This window comes from Ascidia mentula, chromosome 2 (assembly GCF_947561715.1).
Source record: "Ascidia mentula chromosome 2, kaAscMent1.1, whole genome shotgun sequence".
NCBI classification, from domain to species: Eukaryota; Metazoa; Chordata; class Ascidiacea; order Phlebobranchia; family Ascidiidae; genus Ascidia; species Ascidia mentula.
Window position 1 is genome coordinate 2518703 of NC_138567.1, and position 21392 is coordinate 2540094.

General features: G+C 37.2%; 1 protein-coding gene across 2 annotated transcripts; it reads left to right on the forward strand.

Moving 5' to 3' along the window:
* The first annotated feature begins 4153 nt into the window (after positions 1-4153).
* Positions 4154-14196, forward strand: LOC145888352 (uncharacterized). 2 transcript variants are annotated; one of them, XM_082979082.1, is made up of 10 exons: positions 4154-4268; positions 4377-4546; positions 4611-5467; positions 5567-5719; positions 5905-6006; positions 11055-11180; positions 11690-11809; positions 12237-12338; positions 12478-12582; positions 13293-14196. In XM_082979082.1, exons 1-10 carry the CDS (start codon positions 4251-4253, stop codon positions 14054-14056), a joined length of 2517 nt encoding a protein of 838 aa, XP_082835208.1. In that variant the 5' UTR covers positions 4154-4250; the 3' UTR covers positions 14057-14196. The 2 variants fall into 2 exon arrangements, with proteins under 2 accessions (XP_082835208.1, XP_082835209.1); XM_082979083.1 differs by lacking the exons at positions 11055-11180; positions 11690-11809.
* The last annotated feature ends 7196 nt before the right edge of the window (positions 14197-21392 follow it).

Below are 21392 nucleotides of genomic sequence, written 5' to 3' on the forward strand. Positions count from 1 at the left end.
GCTTGATATGGCGACTGGTTTCTGAGATACAGCTGATCAAAGTCGCACTTTTGCCGCTGCGAACAAAATCGTGCGAAAGCGAAATTATATTGTTGCGTGACTTCATAGAGGCGCTATAGTCGTGCGAGTGCTGGCAGCAAGCCTTATGCGTAGGAATTGAAAACATTGTAAAACTGATTTAAGCATAATATTGCATTGAACGGGGGACAAAAAGTGAACAAGTGCAACAAACAGATTTTTATGTTAATTTTAGCTGCAGACAGAGCTGTTTCGACCTATTATGTCTTATTTAGTTGTGTAATAATAAAACAGTTACTGGGACAGGGTGTTCTTGCTGTTACAGCAGTTATGATCGCTAACGTGATACATTTGAAAAGCACGACAGAGACAAACCGTTAGTTTAGCATTATCGTTTTGTCCACTTACAGCAAACGATAGAATAAGGTTAATTTAAATTAAAAATGTACTGCTCTTCTGGCATAAACGTATTGTATTTTACGACGTTTCGTCTGCCATGCGGCGAGACTTCATCAGGTATAACGCAACAATTGAATCACACTGAAACACGCCGGGGTTAATGCCTGATATGTTAAATGTTAGCCCAAAGCTGGGCCTGAACAATATTATTTATGATCGTTGGGAAATCCTATTTGATTAACGCATTTGACATAAGATCGCACGTGAGTTCTAATTGTTGTGTTTCCCAACCTTGCTTTAATTGAAAACCCGAAGCAAACACTACATCAACACTTATTATATTATGATCGATTTTAAATACATTTTTAACACACGCAAGAACACCTACGCGAAACTAAGTGAATTTGAAGACGCCCAATCGCTCAGACAGAACTGAACAGAACCGAATAACAAAACCAAAGAAATGAGTTGAGCTCAGCACCGACCTGAGATGCCCTAACGCACACGGAAAGTTCAATTCTTTTAAACTGGGAAGAAACAAAGCAATATGTTTTGGTGACAAGATTTACGTCAAACTAAGGCTACATTTTTAACAAAAAATAAAGGGCAATACTATAATGACATAACCACGAAGGATAGGCGTATTACTTGTGTTCAGAGAAATTTGTTTAAAAGAAGGACGATCCAAGAACTAACGGTCAGTGAACAAAAGACGGACACTTACAAAAAACAATGAAAGGACTTTTCACACGAAAAACCTGACGTTTTTAAGGCGACACTATTAGCTGTCTAAGAAAATCACATGGGAACAAACTGATAGCCTTTTGAACTTAATATCACACTATAAACGAAACCAAATCATGTGAGAAAGCAATCGTTGCTATCCATTTTGAAATGAGATGCTGGACAAAAAGACGTGAATCCGACGTCATATTTATCGTATGTTATGTTGTGTTTTTGTGGCATCGACTGTATTTTTATTAACGTCGAATACTAGTCACGTCACGAAACCATATCAACTCATTTATGACGAGCGTGCTATTCATTTGTTTTGCACGGAAGACAACTAAATATCCGGCCAACCTACTTCGTGACAACTTCCAGCAACAAGCTGTCTTTTCAAATGAGTCACGAATTGGTCCGAACTCAAACGACCCTGTATGCATTTATTATATAAGCCACATATCTTGGGTAAAAGATAGAGTCATTCAGAGTTATTAAGTCAAGACATTAAGTCGATAATTTTCAAGCCTAACAGACAGAGACGTTGGTACGCGCGGTTTGTAACGTTTTATTGCAATACTCGTGCGACTGTTATTTATGTATTAAATTAACAGATTGACTTTGGGTTAGAGAGTAGCCTTTTTATCAGGAGTCAGATATACGGCAGTGTTAATATTTTGTATAGACGTTTTAAATAACACCCTACATAAATTTGGTGACCCCGACGTGATACTTGGACGGGCATTTAAACCTTCTGATTAATAATTTGCACAAATTATAGAACTAACTGCAAATATGGGTAATTTCTTGTTTCTAAAAATTAACATTTGTACGAACCAAAGATTTTTAACCATGTCAAACAAGTTTTTCAGACATTTCTCGTTGTTCTTCATCAAAGACAAAGACCGAAACAAACATTTCGAACAATAATAAGGTATGTCGTTTGTTTTTCTAATTGATTTTATGCGCCTGATTGTGTAAAGAGTGCCAAACTGCTTTTAGGTAAGTTTTGTCAAATGCGAAACCGTTTTTATAGATTTTAAGCATACGCCTGACTGCAGTGGCTATGTCAATCTCATTTCAGTTGATGCTATAATGTTGTAATAACGCTTGCATCTCAATAAGTTTACGATTTCACTTGGGGAGTGTTTTTTAGATTTAATTAAATCATGTCCGAAACGTTTTTATTATTTTGTTATTATTTTCTTTAACATACGTCACTGCTGGCAACTTAGGGTTGATTGTGGAAAAATGGTCATAACATTGTCTGCTTAGAAAGTCCTCACGGATGCATGACGTCAGCTAAGGGGCCTGACACGTTATTTCTTACTTTGCGCAAACGAGGTCGCCCAGCTTGCATGCATTTTTTACTCACTTTCTTTTGTCCCTCATTAGGAGAAACCCTTGTGCTAGTTTAGGGGTTGTTATGGCTATTCGAAGCAAGAGATCGCTGATTAACAGCTTTCATGTATGATTTGTTTGGGCCCATTTAATAATTGACATGAGCTTAATGCAGATCTAAATCACCACCTTTTACGTCTGTAAACACAAACACTTCCTTCATGTGGGGTAGCTGTAACGATCAATATTGATTTGCAACGAACCGCCTGACTATACCTTATGTCCCTTGTTAGTAACTACCAGGATCGTTCAAGGAAATTGTATAACAGTTATTCTAGATTCGACATGGAAACGTGTTTCCAAAACGTTAACGTGAAGTTCAAAATGCACTGGTAAAATTAAAAGCGACTTATTTTACAGACCGCAGAAGGCATTCATCGCTCTATAAAAACTGCGTGTCTATACAATGCATTGTGGGAGATTTGCGTATACGGCCAAGACGCAAGTTACATTTCACATTTGCAAATCCTTTTTAGCCGACACCAACCGTCAAACTTTGGCAAACTCTGCTCAGTACAAAAGCTTGTTCGTTTAACTAATTGGGATTTTTAAAACACACGCCTCATGTCGAACCTATCTGTATTGGTGTACTCGACCTTAACCGACAGTATATGTACTGTAACTATACTATAGTTACTCACAAGTTATGATAACCGTGTTGATTAATTTTTCGCTGTGATAATATTAGTGACCGCAGCAAAAAAAGGCCCTTAATATGACTCGTAAACACGAGCAATTCAATGTCGCTCATTCATGTCCCTTGCGCGTCAAAGCAACAGCGAATCTTGATGTACTTTATTATATCCTTGTTTGTGTATTATAATTTTTAGGTGTTGTGTTTTGTGTTACAATAACATTAGGCCTGTAACAGCAGGATGTTCGAGTTTTTTTTACAATGCAAATTTATGTAGGGGGTTATTTAAAACGTCTACACAAAATATTAACACTGCCGTATATCTGACACCTGATAAAAAGGCTAGCCTATATAGGCTACTCTCTAACCCAAAGTCAATCTGTTAGTTTAATGCATAAATAACATTCGCACGAGTATTACAATAAAACGTTACAAACCGCGCATACTGACGTCTCTGTTTGTTAGGCTTGAAAATTATCGACTTAATGTCTTGACTTAATAACTCGGAATGACTCTATTTTTTACCTAAAGATGTGGTGGCTTATATAATAAATGCATACAGGGTCGTTTGAGTTCGGACCAATTCGTGACTCATTTGAAAAGGCAGCTTGTTGCTGGAAGTTGTCACAAAATAGGTCGGCCGGATATTTAGTTGTCTTCCGTGCAAAACAAATGAATAGCACGCTCGTCGTAAATGAGTTGATATGGTTTCGTGGCGTGATTAGTATTCGACGTTATTAAAAATACAGTTGATGCCACAAAAACACAACATAACATACGATAAATACGACGTCGGATACATGCGTATCAGCGTTGCATGCAGTTAAAAATTTCGGTTTCTGCCCAATTTTGCAAAAATATTCGGCCGAAACAGAATAATTATAAAAACCTTAGTTTCGGCCGAATAAATTTGGCAAACCGAACTTTCGGTGCATCCCCAGTGGTTCTGTTCCCCCTTTTTGCTTTCGTTTGGTTCCTTTTCGAAACCACCACCGCCATTTTGAAAAGGGAAAGCAAAGAGGAACAGTTTTTTTTTCGTTTCCCGGCGTCCTTTCTGTCGCAATTAGATGGTAATATGTCTTCTGTGGAAGAGGTATGTTTTGTATCATTATCATTATGTTACCGGGGTAGCAGCCTACATCACCTTATGTTTTTGATCAGTAATATCAGCAATAACAATCCATTTTGTATGTTTTTGTAGTTACCTTTTATCCAAGCCGGGGATATTTTATGTGACGAATTGAACTATGTTGCTGGAAGTGGTGGATCCGGTGACGTAATAATTGGTTACCATGTTGGTTTGGAGCAATTTGTCGCCGTCAAAGTAATCAAAGTTATTGGTCGTCACAGTGAAGAACTCTTTAAAAAAACGTAAATCCAGTATTCATGATACACTACTGTAACTGTTTTGTTTGACAATAATTTACTGTTGCAGAATTGGTGAAGAGCTGGAAAACCTGCAAAAGCTAAATCATATCAACATAGTGAGTGTTTATGGTTGGACCAAATGGCCATTTGCCTTAGGGATTGTCATGGAGTTCTGTAAAGGGGGGAACCTTTTGGAACTGTTGCTGAATTTCTCGATCAGTTTGGGATTTCCCTTGCGTGTCCGGTTTTTACTGGATGCTGCAGAAGGTCTAAAAGCTTGCCATGGTTTACCTCTGAAGAGAATGATTCACGGAGATGTCAAGCCTGAAAATGGGTTGCTTACCAAAATTCTGCTCCTGAAACTGTGCGACTTTGGAAATGCGGAACTCACAACCATAACTGGATTGACGACAAAGAATCCTTCAGCAAGAAGCAAGAAGGAAAGACCTCAACACACACCGATGTACACGGCACCTGAAAAAATTGAAAACTCTTTCATGAAACCAACAAAAGAACTTGATGTTTATGCTTTCGGTGTGATGGCCTTTACTGTCGTGGTTAGGGCATTGCCATACTCCACCGACAACCTAAAAGCTTTACTAGACTCCATTAAGGAAGGGACTAGACCTAACTGTTTAGTAATAGAAGAACTGAAGCAAAATCTTAATGAAAGCGACAGAGCAATCGTTGAAAACCTGGAGCAACTAATGAAGCAGTGTTGGGATCAAGATCCATCTAAACGACCAAACATGATCGAAATCTGTGAGAGATTGCAGCAACTTCTTGACCAGCAAAGTCCGGAAGTGATCGAGCAACAAGTGGAAGATGTTGTCAGGCAGATGAACATGAAAGATCCCTTTCTTGTCAACGATGACAAGCTGGTTTCCCTTAAATGGTATTGTGCAAGAACCCGAAGATTCCAAGGTTTGTTCTGAAAATTACTCCAACTAGAAAAAATTAAAAAATTGACTCATAATTTGCTGGCTTGTGTCTGTTGTATTATGCGAGCCCTTTCTTTCCCAGCACCCAACAATCTTCCAACCTTTAATGATGCCAAGAAAGATCATTCATCTACTGACAAGAAACCAGTTTTAGGTGATTCTGTTCAAGTCCCATCATCTTCTGGATTGGCGTCAAAAGTTAATCGAGATCGTCAGGATCAACAACATTTGGGAGGTATATACAGCATCAATGAGTTAGTGAAAAAATAATGTCAGACAGAAAACAATATAAAATCATCCCTCGAACACTGGGTTGGGAACCACTGGTTTAAAAGTTATGTACTAATCTTAAACTTTTAATTTCCTTAAAGTACAATAAGACTGTATTAAATCAAGTAATATTGTTTGCATCAAATTCAGGACATATTTTACTTGGAAGAGGTCCTTCTTTTCAAGTTCCTCTTTACCATAACAATGCAATCCGACAAAACACAAGTTCATCAGCTCCACCACAGCAAAGAGGTAGAATTAAAGAAATTTGCATCCTCTCCATATATTATCTACTTCTTGTATAAAGATTTTACTTTTGGGAGTTCCTATAATACCGTCTCCAGTTACCCACCAAGGAATGATCCCATAGTATTCACCAATCCTACACAACAACATCTGAATACTGTGCAAACTTTACAAACAGTTGTGAACTGCAATAAGATTGATAGTAGAAGTCGCACAGAAATGCAAGACTTGTTTAGTCCAGTATTGTGTAAAAATTTGTTTTGTCTTAAATTTGAAAACACAAACAAGAATGGTTGGTCCTGGGGTGCTCGCCAATGTAAACTCAGTTATGCCATGAGGCAATCGGTGATGCATTGGGGGCAAATTTATGGTTGAATGAGCAGGGAGACATGTGCTGTTGCCAGGGCGATTTTCGGCTTGTTTGGTGCAGTTTTAGTGCACTTTTTGACTTTTTCATTCAGGTAGTCATTTTGTGCTTGGTGTTGTCGAAAAGTTAGTTGAAAAAGCATCAAAATGTTCAAGAGGACATAGCTTAAAATTGAATCACAGAACTATACCTTCATTTGTCATTTTATGTTAGGCCCACCTGTTAAAGGCCGCATCTCTGTATTTCTATGGAAAAGACTTTCCCGGTTGGGAATTGCCCTTCTTGAACTCCTGCGTAACAGAGTAAAATTATGTGTAACAATGCAATGGGTCATGCATGGGCGCCAGTGTTTTGGTTGAATGAGCGCAGATGAACAGGCTGTTGCCAGGGCGATTTTCAGCGTGTTTGGGGCAGTTTTAGTTTGTTTTTCAGGGTTATTAGTCAGGCAGTAAATTGGTAGAGGGTGCTGTTGTACATGTAGCTGAAAAACTACCCAAATATTGAGGTTGATTTTGTGAAAAAATGAATCACAGAAAGTATGTTCAATTTGTGATTTTCTGTCAGTGCGGACCCTTGGCAAGGAATTGTGGCCAAATTTATAATCGAAATAACTACTTAAACCGCTCCCCCGGGGGCATTTTGACCCTCTGTTTGCCATTATTTTGGTCAAAAAAGCAGAAAAAAAGTGTAGGTTTGTTTTGTGAAAAAATGAATCACAGAAAGTTACCTCCATTTGCGATTAAGTGAAGCCACCAACCCTCCTCTACACAATTCATGAAGAATTGGATGTCTTGTAATTGTCTTGGGGCCCCACCGGGGCTGTTTGTACACCCCCTAGGACTGACAATTTAGCAGTTAGCCTTTGCAAAACCCCCCAATGTGCTGTCTTAATGCAGCTGCAATCAATTTTTTTTCTGTTCAGCAATAGTAGTCCCCCTTCATGAGTCATCAGACTCGGCAATTGTTTTTGGCAAACAAGAGAAACTGTAACCAGGTGCACAATAACAAATGACTTCTAAAACACAATTTTTGGGATTTGATTGAGAGATGCGGCCTTAAGGGAAAAATGAGATTTCTAAAATGGCACAATATAGGTCTAATTTTTCCTAAAGTGTGTAGACTTAAGTATTTTGAAGAACACAAACTGCTTTGGAAGCTGCTCCAGTCACTCATTGCCACCTAGTGGGCACAAAACAATTTTTTTCTGATTTTTGCACATAAATCCTATGGTTGATTCTTGGGGCGCGGACTCTTTACAGGCAAAAAAAATTGCATGGCAGGCATGTATTCCTTGCATTACCATTCCGCAACACATTGCGCGTTTAATTTGTGTGAAACTTTGTGTGATATGTACCTCTTCCATCAAGGCATTGTGTACATATGCTTTCTCACCTACCGTGGTGTTTTGTCAGTAATCCATGCTTGTCAAAGTCCTGAATTAACTGTAATTAACATTTTGCATGTTCATAACCAATGAAATGACATTATTTTGTAAATTAATCACTATATTTATTGCCACAGAGGGCAGTCGCTGCCATTCAAATGTTGCTTCATACTGAAAAACTGAGACACTTGGACCATCAGGACTGATGCAATTCATCATCACATTGTAGGTCTGTATTACACTAGTTTGTCTGTAAATAATTTCTAGTGTTGCTGTGCTATTAACTTTTATTAAATACATACTTGGCTTGTGCTTTCAGGCCACTTAATTGCATCACTTTCATCTTGTTTTCATGTTTTTGAGACACGTATGATTTTTTACCATATGCATGTACCTGACTAGCCTTTGGATTTTGGCTAATTACCATTTAATTAATTTAATTAGGCATGAGTACCTGCATGTGAGTGGTGCCTTGCAAGTTCTAGGATGTTGTTGTGCATGTATATGAATGACTTTCTGTTTTGAAAGCACATCTTTCCACCCAGAACACACACTTGCTCTGAGGCTGTTGACTGGGCCATATACAGCACTCTAGGTGGTGTCACAAAAACAGCCGAAACTCTGGGCCCGCTGGTCAACCAGGCATAAAACTTCACATGGTAACCAATGAAGGTCCTGTGTTTTGTATTTAATAGGGAATTTGAGATTCTGGGAAAATGCCCCATATTGAAGGCCGCATCTCTGTATTTCTATGGAAAAGACTTTCCCGGTTGGGAATTGCCCTTCTCGAACTCCTGCGTAACAGAGTAAAATTATGTGTAACAGTGCAATGGGTCATGCATGGGCGCCAGTGTTTTGGTTGAATGAGTGCAGATGAACAGGCTGTTGCCAGGGCGATTTTCAGCGTGTTTGGGGCAGTTTTAGTTTGTTTTTCAGGGTTATTAGTCAGGCAGTAAATTGGTAGAGGGTGCTGTTGTACATGTAGCTGAAAAACTACCCAAATATTGAGGTTGATTTTGTGAAAAAATGAATCACAGAAAGTATGTTCAATTTGTGATTTTCTGTCAGTGCGGACCCTTGGCAAGGAATTGTGGCCAAATTTATAATCGAAATAACTACTTAAACCGCTCCCCCGGGGGCATTTTGACCCTCTGTTGGCCATTATTTTGGTCAAAAAAGCAGAAAAAAAGTGTAGGTTTGTTTTGTGAAAAAATGAATCACAGAAAGTTACCTCCATTTGCGATTAAGTGAAGCCACCAACCCTCCTCTACACAATTCATGAAGAATTAGATGTCTTGTAATTGTCTTGGGGCCCCACCGGGGCTGTTTGTACACCCCCTAGGACTGACAATTTAGCAGTTAGCCTTTGCAAAACCCCCCAATGTGCTGTCTTAATGCAGCTGCAATCAATTTTTTTTCTGTTCAGCAATAGTAGTCCCCCTTCATGAGTCATCAGACCCGGCAATTGTTTTTGGCAAACAAGAGAAACTGTAACCAGGTGCACAATAACAAATGACTTCTAAAACACAATTTTTGGGATTTAATTGAGAGATGCGGCCTGAAGGCTGCAAAAAAATGGAGGTTGGTGTGGCAAAACCTCTTCGAGTTTTCAATTCAATGTTGGCCCCAGCAATGGTGAAAATTTTTTGTTTGTTTCTGTTATCCTATAGGACATAAGATCTTCCCAGTCGCTCGTCAGATCCTTGTTATGTTTTTTCCGATGCAGCTGCAATCAATTTTTTGCCTTTCAAATAGAAGTAGTAGACCTTCATGGGTCAGCCACAGGAATTGTTGTGCGCAATAAAGCAAATTGCTCAATATGTGTATTAAGGCTGATAACCAAAATATAATTTTGAGGATTTAATACTGATATGGGGCCTTAAATCACCGGTTGCAACAGCTCGACACTATATTCTATGCGCTCTGATTGATCTTAATCATTATGCACCGACATGCATTACTATACTTGACTACACACACATAATTACACACAAAATGGCTATACCTCAATGGATTGGATATTTTTACCTAACAAACTTTCAGTGGGTAACATGGTGTACTAGGCTAGAATGGAGGACAGATGATTAGTGATACTCAATAAACTTATTCTTTAGGCTTGAATAAGCTGTAACACTCCAGAACTTGTCTACAATTGAAAACTTTTATGTCCTGTTTTTATTTTTTTCTGGTGCTTTATACATTGTGAACAAAGCGTATTCTTGTTTCAGTAAGTGCTGGAAATTTCAGCAACATTCCACAATCAAGCCATTTACCAAACCACCTCTCACAACAATTCCAGTACACTGCACCAAGTTTTTTTGTACAAACAGGTATTTTAGCAGTATTGGTTTAGGCCTTCCATTTTATAGTCATAAAACCCTTTTATGAATCCCTCACATACCCATATGTAAATTTACTCAGGACATCTTGTGACATACTACATTATATAACTCTTTTTACAAATCTTTGATAACAATGGGTTTGATGCAGCAGATAGGAAAGTTTATGACCAACTGCTTAATATTAAACAACATTTGTTTGCATTGTAAGTGTTTACAATGCATGCAAAACATTTTTCCAGCCAATCCAATGGCAGTTAGTTATTGTAACACATCTTTCTTGCTTTGCAAATACAGACGATACCTCAGTGAATGGTTTCCACAACCCTGTGAACACCAATAGTGAAACTTGTTTCCCTGCACATCAAAGTGTCTTACCACCACAAATAGGCAATTTAAATAGAAGTAAGTGTTATGGATTATTTTGGAAGAAAAGTTTGAATATGAAAATTTTTACATTTGTAAATAGGTTTAAAGGTTTTATACATCCCTGACATGCAAATTGGATTAGTTGCAGCAGAAAAATGTTTTTTTATTTCAGTAACTGCTGGAAATTTCAACAACATTCCACATAGTTAAAACATTCTTCCAAACCACTTCGCACAGCAACCCCAGTACACTACACCAAGCTTTCCTACACAAACAGGTATTTTAATGATTGGTTTAGGTCATACAACTGGTTTAAAAGTTATCTACTATTTTTTACCTCTAAATTTTTTTTATAATTTTTGTACAATAAAACAATTAAGAGTATTACAAGATATTAATGTTATTCAAATAACATTGTTGTATCAAATTTAGGATATACTTCAATTAATGGTGGAGGTCCTACTTATTTTGAAGTTCCTCTTTACCAAAACTATGCAGCACGACAAAACACAAATTCATCAGCTCCACCACAGCAAAGAGGTAGAACTAAAGAAATTTGCATCCTCTCCATATATTATCTACTTCTTGTACATAGATTTTACTTACATGAATGATGGAAGTTCCTATAATACTGTCTCCAGTTACCCACCAAGGAATGATCCCATAGTATTCACCAATCCAACACAGCAATCTCTTAATACCGCACGAACATCACAAACAGGTATAGATTCCACTAAGAACCAATGTGAAAGTTACGTGGAAATGCAAAAAAAGGACACATGGGCATGCATGTGTAGCAAATGTGTATTTCACATTTTTTTCTCCGAAGTCGTTTTATTTGAAATGTTATGTCAAAGCAAAAACAAGATTTACAACAAAAAACTATGCAGTGATTTCATTGCAATTTGTCACACAAAAAACTTTGTACCAATCTTGTCCACTGTAAATATTGTAGTGCCAGACTGCATTAAAATGCTGTCATTCACAGGTTTTGTTAATTCATGCATTGCCTTTCTTTCATGTTTATTCATGTCATGCCATGTGGTCATCAGTCAACTGTAGAAAATTTGCCTCGCATATACATAAAAACTAGGTATCGATGTCCTGTTAACTCTTGTAGTGTGGAAAGTATCGACATATAAAGCATTTTACAATCCCTGTTGGTCATCTTGTATTTTTATCATATTTGATTTTTTTCTTGAGTAATTTTTTTTCTGTTTTCAAATATAGAATTCACTGCAAACCATGTTGACATTCCTAATAACCCGACAATTGTTGTCGGATCAGAAACAACCAGTGATATATCTACTATGCAGTCAGATGCTGCAAAAGTGTTGATGCAACTTTCAGGTAAATTTTCTTCTAAACAAACACTTAAAACTAATTGGTAAATTTGAGTTAAAATTCAGGTGTAACAAATATTTACGCTATGTGTGTAACAAATATTTACTGAAAATAATTTAAATAAACTGTATCCACTCTTGGTATGCTACTGATAGTGGTAAACATTGCATTATAGCAGTTACTTACTTTTTTTTTTAAGTTAAATTTGTCCTGGTAGCGGTGTACTTTCATCATTGATCTTGCGAAAAAGCACAAAACCTCAGTTAGTGTTTCACACAACCATATTGTGCTCCAATAAATATATGCCCACGAGTCTTATGTATTATTCGGGGTCACATGAATAATAAAACTATGCTGATATTTAGCGAATCTATTCGGGTTCGGGTTTGCTTGGCACATCCCTAGTTGACATTAGCAATCTATTCTCATTCAGCTTTGAAAAGAAAATCAAGCAATGACGTTCCAAGCACTTCCAGTGACAGCAAAAAAAAAAAAAAAACTAATGAAGATGGAACATCACGAAAGGAAGAAGCAGGTGAAAAAATAAAACTCACGAGCTCCGTCATATATATTTTGATATTGTTAACGGAGGGCACCTGTTATGACATCACAAACTAGTGATTGTGATAAACATAATATAAATAAATGTAAATTCATGTTATATTACTTCCAAGACACTGAACAGCATCCAACCACCTCTCATGATGAAACCCATGATCCTTTTTCAAGTGATAAACAAATAAATGCTGGAAAAGTTGTGCAGGGACGACAACAAACAGGTAATGCTATGTGTGTAACAATTTTTTACTGAAAACAATTTGAATAAACTTTATCTGCTGTTGGTATGCTACTGATAGTAGTAAACATTGCATTACAGTGAAGCAATTACTTTCCTAGGGTTTAAGTTAAATTTATGTAAGACAAGACATTGGCAATCACTTTGTAAAGAAGCCTTTTTCCTTGCCAAGCCTTTTTCTTTTTTTAGCCAAATCTTTACAATTCAGCCACTCCAAAACCCCCAGGAACAGATTGCTAGCACCTCTATTTAAAAGCTACTGGTGACGAAACCAGAATAAATTGTTAAAATGTAGGAATACCATTTAACAAAAGGAGCTGTTGATGATACAGGAAATACAACTATTAAAAATTAAATACCATTGTATTTAAAAATAAAAATATCACATATAGGTTTTACAGCACATTTGTTGTTTTATGACGTCACAAATAATAGCATTGACGTGTATATTCTGTGATTTTTCACTAAACCAAATCAAAATCCCTTTTCTGGTAAATTGTAAAACATTAAAGGTAAAAATACCTGGAATATATTTATATGCCCCCTTTTTTAAAAATAAACGGTTAATGATCTCTAGCGCCACCAAAAAAAATTCCCCCGAAACACTGACACTTTGAATAGACCGCCAGGGTATGTGATGGCGGGAGGTTGGATTTATTTATGTTTGAATTAAATAAATTGTTTTTATTTCAGATGAAAACATCGATTCAACTTATTTGATCCAAACTTACGTGAATTTGTTGGAAAAACATAAATATTTTGAAGCAAATGAAACAAGAAACCAACTTTCAAGGTCGCTTGAAGGTCGTGGGGAAACTGCGGAAGATTTGAGAACAACTGGAGATATAAAGAGAGGAGAGGGAAAATATTTGGAATCGATTTTATTTTTCGATGTTGGGTCTGAACTTTATGTCAAACGTGATGGAGATGAAGCGGTGGAAGGTGTGGAGGATTGTGTTCTGGGTTTGAATCTGACATGCGATGATTTGATGGAAACATCGGATTCGAATCAAGAACCTGAAAACAAACGAATAATTCGTGATCATGTGTTCCCACTCATGGAAACGATGAGACTCAAAATACAAAATATTGAAAACGTGGAAGAAGATATTAAATGTGAGAAGCAAGTGTGGTGTTTGTACTGGATTGAACGGAGTCAAGATTCAATCGGAGATTATTCGTCGATGGAATCAACAATTCGACTTGGACTTGAAATGATGAAGAAACAGTTTGGTGAAAACTCAGCAAAGCATGAAGTGTTCGGGCATTTGTTTCACAACCTTGGTATTGTTTGCATGGAAACAAATCGACTGTATGAAAGCTTGGATTTTTATCAAAAAGCAATCCAAGCTTACAGAATGGCAACAGACATAACTGAAGAGAGAAGGAAGAAGTGGATTGAAAATAGTAAAAACAATTTAAGTGAAGTTGAATCAAAACTTGCACAAAGGACATAATTGTGACATCACAAACACAAAATGTGTTTTTGTTAAATATGTTTGAATTATGCATTGTTTACGTAATTTACATGAAAATGGAAGTTAGCTACCATGCACTTGAATGAATTTTGTGATTATTATTTTCATGTCGCCAGTGATTTGTAGCTGATAACAAAGAGTAAGTAAATTATGTTGACTTCAAGACTAAGCTTTGGTAAAGTCAATGCAAGGTTTTAGGTAAAAATGCAGAATATTATATTTCAGCTTAAAAGAGAAACCAACTTTAGCCAAAGAAAATTAGTGTCCTGGTAAGAGTTTGCTTTTATCTTTAATGAAAGTGCGTAACAGCAGAAAAAAAAACTATTCAAGTATGAAAAACTTACCAATATATTGGGTAATTCTGTTTGATAAATACGTCATTCGAATGTGCCATAGTTTTTAAGTAGCTTATTTCACATTACTAGCTTTTAGCACATGCATTTGGTGCACCCAATGATAGGTATTATAAAAAAAAAACTTTAAACAGTGCTAAAAACTGTGCAAAGTAATACAATGGCTAACCTCCTGCAAAGGACCAAATGTGGCACATTAGGTCTTTGTATCTGGCCTGCTAGGAGTTTGTACAAATGAGACACTTTACAAACAAGGTTTATACTGCAGTTTGATGTAATTTTTGTACATGTCACTTACCTAGGCCACATTTTAAAGCATTGTTGTAAATAGGTTATAGTTTACCTCTAATTGTCCACTTTATAATGGTTACAAAAGCTGCATGTCAATTTTTTGATTATTTCCCGTCTGGTAATAGAAAAGTGTGCCCAACCCTTTCAGGACAGAATAACCTTACCAACCATTCCACATGTGCAAGGTAAAAAACTTTTCTGTACGCTATGCAACCAATAGTTCAAATTACAACTGGTTACTATAGTTGATTCCGCTACGAATGCATGTTGATTAAAAGAATGCATTTCCATCATGGGTACTGCATATATCAACCCAACTTTTTGGAATGGGAATCTGTTGAAGTTTTTTGTAATAAATCTACTGATATCAATCAGAGGCCTTTTGCTTCTGACTAATTAATACAAATCTTGGTTGTGTTGGTTAAACAAATACCTGACAAAGGTTTGAGGACATGGTCATCTATATTCTAGTAAGTTCCAGTGTTTACGTTCTAACAAGCCAATTTTCTCATTTTGGGATTTTGACATCGAGCACCATATTTGCAGTTTGCACCAGATAAAAGTCCTGAAACCTTTCAAAAAACTTAATACACATCTTGAGACTTTTTGGTGAATATATTGTGCATTGAATCAGTACGATAAATCGGGCATACATTTGAGATGACAGCAGTGCAGAGTTGGTGAGATTCGCTGGGGTGAGAGTAAGGAGAAATTTCCATGTTTCTATTTCTACTGCTGGCCCTTGCTTCAATTCCTTAATTGAAGTCAATTTATTTTACAAAGGTATAATTTGCATAAACACACAACAATTAATACCCGCAGCACAGTAAAACTTGATTTGCAGTGACAATTCTGGTGTGACAAGTTTGTCTTTTTGTAAAACAGTTGCACGTTCTTGTTTTACAACTGCAAACGACTATTGTCATTCTGGCAGAATCCAAATTTAATTTTTTGAAAAATTTGTTCCGCATCATTGAGCAGCATTTAACAACAAAGTTTAGACTATACAATTAAGTTTATTTTGGGTTTATGTCTTACCAGGTTACGTAATTGTGCAAAATATTTGATTTGACAACTCCTTCGCATTCATACCATCACATAATTCCCTCATATTCCATCAGAATGACCTGAAACACGGGTGTTTTTGCGCTTTTTTGCATTGCCGGTGACGTCACATTCAATCAAGTGCCAAACCACTTTCCGCTTCATAGGATTTTTTTTAAATCTCAGTATCTGTCAAGGATAGAGTGCAGAATAGCGTGAAAGCAATAAAAATCGGTAGAGATCCCACGTATTCCATCAGAATGACCTGAAAAACGTTTTTTGCGCTTTTTTGCATTGCCGGTGACGTCACTTTCAATCAAGTGCCAAACCACTTTCCGCTTCATAGGATTTTATTTAAATCTCATTATCTGTCAAGGATAGGGTGCAGAATAGCGTGAAAGTAATAAAAATCGGTAGAAATTCTACGTATTCCATCAGAATGACCTGAAACACGGGTGTTTTTTCGCTTTTTTGCATTGCCGGTGACGTCACATTCAATCAAGTGCCAAACCACTTTCCGCTTCATAGGATTTTATTTAAATCTCAGTATCTGTCAAGAATGGAGTGAAGAATAGCGTGAAAGTAATAAAAATCGGTAGAAATCCTACGTATTCCATCAGAATGACCTGAAACACGGATGTTTTTTCGCTTTCTTGCATTGCCTGTGACGTCACTTTCAATCAAGTGCCAAACCACTTTCCGCTTCATAGGATTTTATTTAAATCTCAGTATCTGTCAAGGATGGAGTGCAGAATAGCGTGAAAGTAATAAAAATCGGTAGAGATCCCACGTATTCCATCAGAATGACCTGAAACATGTTTTTTTGCGCTTTTTTGCATTGCCTGTGACGTCACATTCAATTAAGTGCCAAACCACTTTCCGCTTCATAGGATTTTTTTAAATCTCAGTATTTGTCAAGGATGGAGTGCAGAATAGCGTGAAAGTAATAAAAATCGGTAGAGATCCCACGTATTCCATCAGAATGACCTGAAACACGGGGAGTTTGCGCTTTTTTGCATTGCCGGTGACGTCACATTCAATTAAGTGCCAAACCACTTTCCGCTTCATAGGATTTTTTTAAATCTCAGTATTTGTCAAGGATGGAGTGCAGAATAGCGTGAAAGTAATAAAAATCGGTAGAGATCCCACGTATTCCATCAGAATGACCTGAAACACGGGGAGTTTGCGCTTTTTTGCATTGCCGGTGACGTCACATTCAATCAAGTGCCAAACCACTTTCCGCTTCATAGGATTTTTTTTAAATCTCAGTATCTGTCAAGGATAGAGTGCAGAATAGCGTGAAAGTAATAAAAATCGGTAGAGATCCCACGTATTCCATCAGAATGACCTGAAACACGGGGAGTTTGCGTTTTTTTGCATTGCCGGTGACGTCACATTCAATCAAGTGCCAAACCACTTTCCGCTTCATAGGATTTTTTAAAATCTCAGTATCTGTCAAGGATAGAGTGCAGAATAGCGTGAAAGTAAAAAAGATCCCACGTTTTCCATCAGAATGACTTCAAACCAGGGCTTTTTCACTTTTTTGCGATTTTTAATGTGGCCCAACGCTTCACCAGATGAGCTGTACATGATCGCAACGATTAGAGAAGTCAGATTTTGGCCTATGCAGTGTTTTGTGCACAAATTGCCTGGCAAAATTTGCATTTACGATATCCACCATTGTAATCAAACAACACAGGAATGTTTACATTGCATGTACTATAGCTGCCAAATACCATAGCTGCCAAATGAGGGTTTTCGCAATGTGACGATCTTGTTCGTTATGCGATAGCCTTTGAGGTACTTAATGTTATCCGATTGGGAGTTTGTATTGACGAATGGTAGTGGCGAAATCGTCGGACTCTAACCTTATTTCCATACCGACATTAACATCCTTTGCAACACTTCTTGATTAAATATGCCAATTGCCCATGCTGGTTGACTTGATTCCATATTGTGCATGTTTAATTTCGATTTACGTCGCTGTATAAAGTATGTTGATACACATACCAAACGCGTTTGTTAGTCTTTTCATAAACACGCCTAACCCTTGCGAATATGTACATGTAACCATTTATGTTGACTTCCTTTTAATACGAAGGTTGCTTAGATTTACATTTCGCCATGTAAAGGGCGTCATTAGTTTCCGTTGAATGCAAAACACATATAAGCAATGTGATAAACATTTGAAACATAGGTCCAGCAAGTACCAAACCTTTTACTCAGCACTATAGATACGGTAATCGATCGACAGCCTGCCAGGGTAGCTTGGTTCCATCATCCAGTAAGGTTTGAACAAATGATTTTTTCTCTCGTTTGTTTTCCTCTTTGTATTGCGAATGTGCATGATCGCCATTAGGCCTATTATTAGCATTGCGCACACCTTTATCGTCAATTTTGCGTGTAAAACGTACTGTGAACATACATTATTTTTCAAACATTTTTTTTTACATATTGAAGTACATCCCAATATCAGGGTTAAGTACTTTGTAGCGTCATTCGATTTAATTTGCGGTCGTGTGATGCAAACCGCCTTTGACATATGGGTGAAAATGTACCCGCAATCGCGTTGATGAGAATTTGCATTGACACTCACCAAGTCGCATGTGGGACAATGTCAGAACTGGAAGCTGCATTGATAAAAAAATTGTCATCGCATTCCATCGTTAGGGGAGTTTGTTTGTGACAGGGATACTTCACCCTACGTAATGGGCTGGGGCTTTCTTACCCAAATTTTATTTACGAGCCCACTGTCTTTCTCTCACAATATCGCATATCACGAGACTATATGTTTATACGGTAACGTTTTTCGCCCTTTCTGACCGTTCTATTTGATTGTAAATATATTCCAATTTATTTTATGCTATTTAGTTACATTTCATCAATAAACAATTACACCCAACTGCCTGCATCTTAGCCAAGTGCACTGGTAAACGGACAATTTAAAGGTAATTAGCCAGCATTATCATCGTGACATATTGCAACTTCACATTCAAACCCTAAACGTATATTATGTTGTTTTGGACATACTGTTGGCCAGCTTTAAATAACGAGCACGTTCGTTATGTTGTTTGGGACATCGGTGTCATAATTCGCTATATTGTACGCGTACCTTAGATAACGTGCGTGTGCCGTAATAATGAACGTGCGCGTTATCTAAAGCCTGGCCAACAGTATCAAATTCCGAATAAGAGCGACATCATGTGGAATAATACGGTATACGCGCGTTAGTAAGCAGCACGTTCGCTATTAGTTTACATGCACCTTAATTGGATATATTTCATGGCCAACCGTGTCATAAGTCAAACTGATGTACGCATACGTAATTAACGAACATGTAACTAAGTAACGTGCGCACATGTTAAGTTGGCCGATAGTTTCATAATCTTAGGTAAAATTACCTGTACTGTCGTCGTATTTTTTCATTTCAAAGAACAAATAGTTAGCTTCAAGTCAAACCTTATGGGAGTCGATATGCCCTTGTTTTCTGCCTTTCCTTTGCAAATATCACTCATGTATCCATCTTGTGGATATCTGTAGTTCGCACCGTTTACTTTGATGTATCGCAACCCTAAAGAGAACCTAAAACGTGAGGTTTCACTGCAATCAACTCTGCTTTTTGGCAAGCTTAACACAATTAAATTGCGATGTAAAGATGCAAACTTTGTAAAATTATTGTGTGGCATTGCCAGCGCTGTAAAATTCTTTTGAATATGGGCAGCCCATGCGCACTAAAACAAAGTATGTACATGTTTACTATAACTTAAAATCAAGATAATTTGTAAAGGCATATGCGCACGTAAAAGTACAAGGTTAGCTGAGAATACATCGCAACTTCGCTGTTCAAATGTTTAATTCTGGAAAAAGAGGACAAATTTGACAGAGGATAAATATTTGAAAAATACATTTCGGTACTTACAAATTTGTGCGGGGCCATGGTATATTTGGGCCTGTGATGAAACACTTACATTTTTAAGCAGTTGCGATAACATTTGAGGATTTGACATAGATCTGACGCTACCTGCCACTAGATGGATACATGAGTGATATTTGCAAAGGTGTAAGCAGAAAACAAGAGCATATCGACGCCCATAAGCTGATGACAGTACATGTAATTTTACCTAGGATTATGACACTATCGGCCAACTTAACATGCGCGCACGTTAATTAGTTACGTTAATAAGTTGCATGTTCGTTAATTAAGTACGCGTACATGAGTTTGACTTATTACACGGTTGGCCATGAAATGTATCCTATTAAGGTACAAGTACAGTAATAGCGAACGTTTCCGACTCATGAAAATTTCAGCAATCTTTGATCCTGTTACCAGAAGGTACTAACCACAGATGATGCAGAAATGTTCATGAACTCAATTGTCAAAGATGTGGCAGTTATCAAAACTCCTGATAATTTAAAACTGTCCGAATAAACGTGCAATGTTTCTTCTTTAATTGTGCCTGTTTACTCAATTTGTTTCTTAGATTTAGTGGCCACCATAAAAATTGTGTTTCTTATATGTTTGTGTAACAAGCAAAGATCACTTTCACCTGTGATACATCAACATCATGTATAAATTTACCATTTTTTAAGAGTAAATATCATTTCATTTGAAAATGTTAAATCAAAACATTTATTTTAACAAGCATTACCTTTACGGTCATTTATATTCACTACAAAAAGAAGGAAAAAGAATTGGACGCATATTGCACAATAAAACGTTCTTTGCAAGTTCATAAGTGTGACACATTGTGATTAGAAGGGAAAATGTATGAGATTGTGTGAAAAAACGGGTGTGTCACTCCATTAGATTTTGCGACGACATAAATTCTGGACAAATACAGAGATTAAAAAAATCCTATGAAGCGGAAAGTGGTTTGGCACTTGGTTGAAAGTGACGTCACCGGCAATGCAAAAAAGCGCAAACTCCCCGTGTTTCAGGTCATTCTGATGGAATACGTAGGATCTCTACCGATTTTTATTACTTTCACGCTATTCTGCACTCTATCCTTGACAGATACTGAGATTTAAATAAAATCCTATGAAGCGGAAAGTGGTTTGGCACTTGATTAAAAGTGACGTCACCGGCAATGCAAAAAAGCGCAAACTCCCCGTGTTTCAGGTCATTCTGATGGAATACGTAGGATCTCTACCGATTTTTATTACTTTCACGCTATTCTGCACTCTATGCTTGACAGATACTGAGATTTAAATAAAATCCTATGAAGCGGAAAGTGGTTTGGCACTTGATTGAAAGTGACGTCACCGGCAATGCAAAAAAGCGCAAACTCCCCGTGTTTCAGGTCATTCTGATGGAATACGTGGGATCTCTACCGATTTTTATTACTTTCACGCTATTCTGCACTCTATCCTTGACAGATACTGAGATTTAAATAAAATCCTATGAAGCGGAAAGTGGTTTGGCACTTGATTGAAAGTGACGTCACCGGCAATGCAAAAAAGCGAAAAAACACCCGTGTTTCAGGTCATTCTGATGGAATACGTGGGATCTCTACCGATTTTTATTACTTTCACGCTATTCTGCACTCTATCCTTGACAGATAATGAGATTTAAATAAAATCCTATGAAGCGGAAAGTGGTTTGGCACTTGATTGAATGTGACGTCACC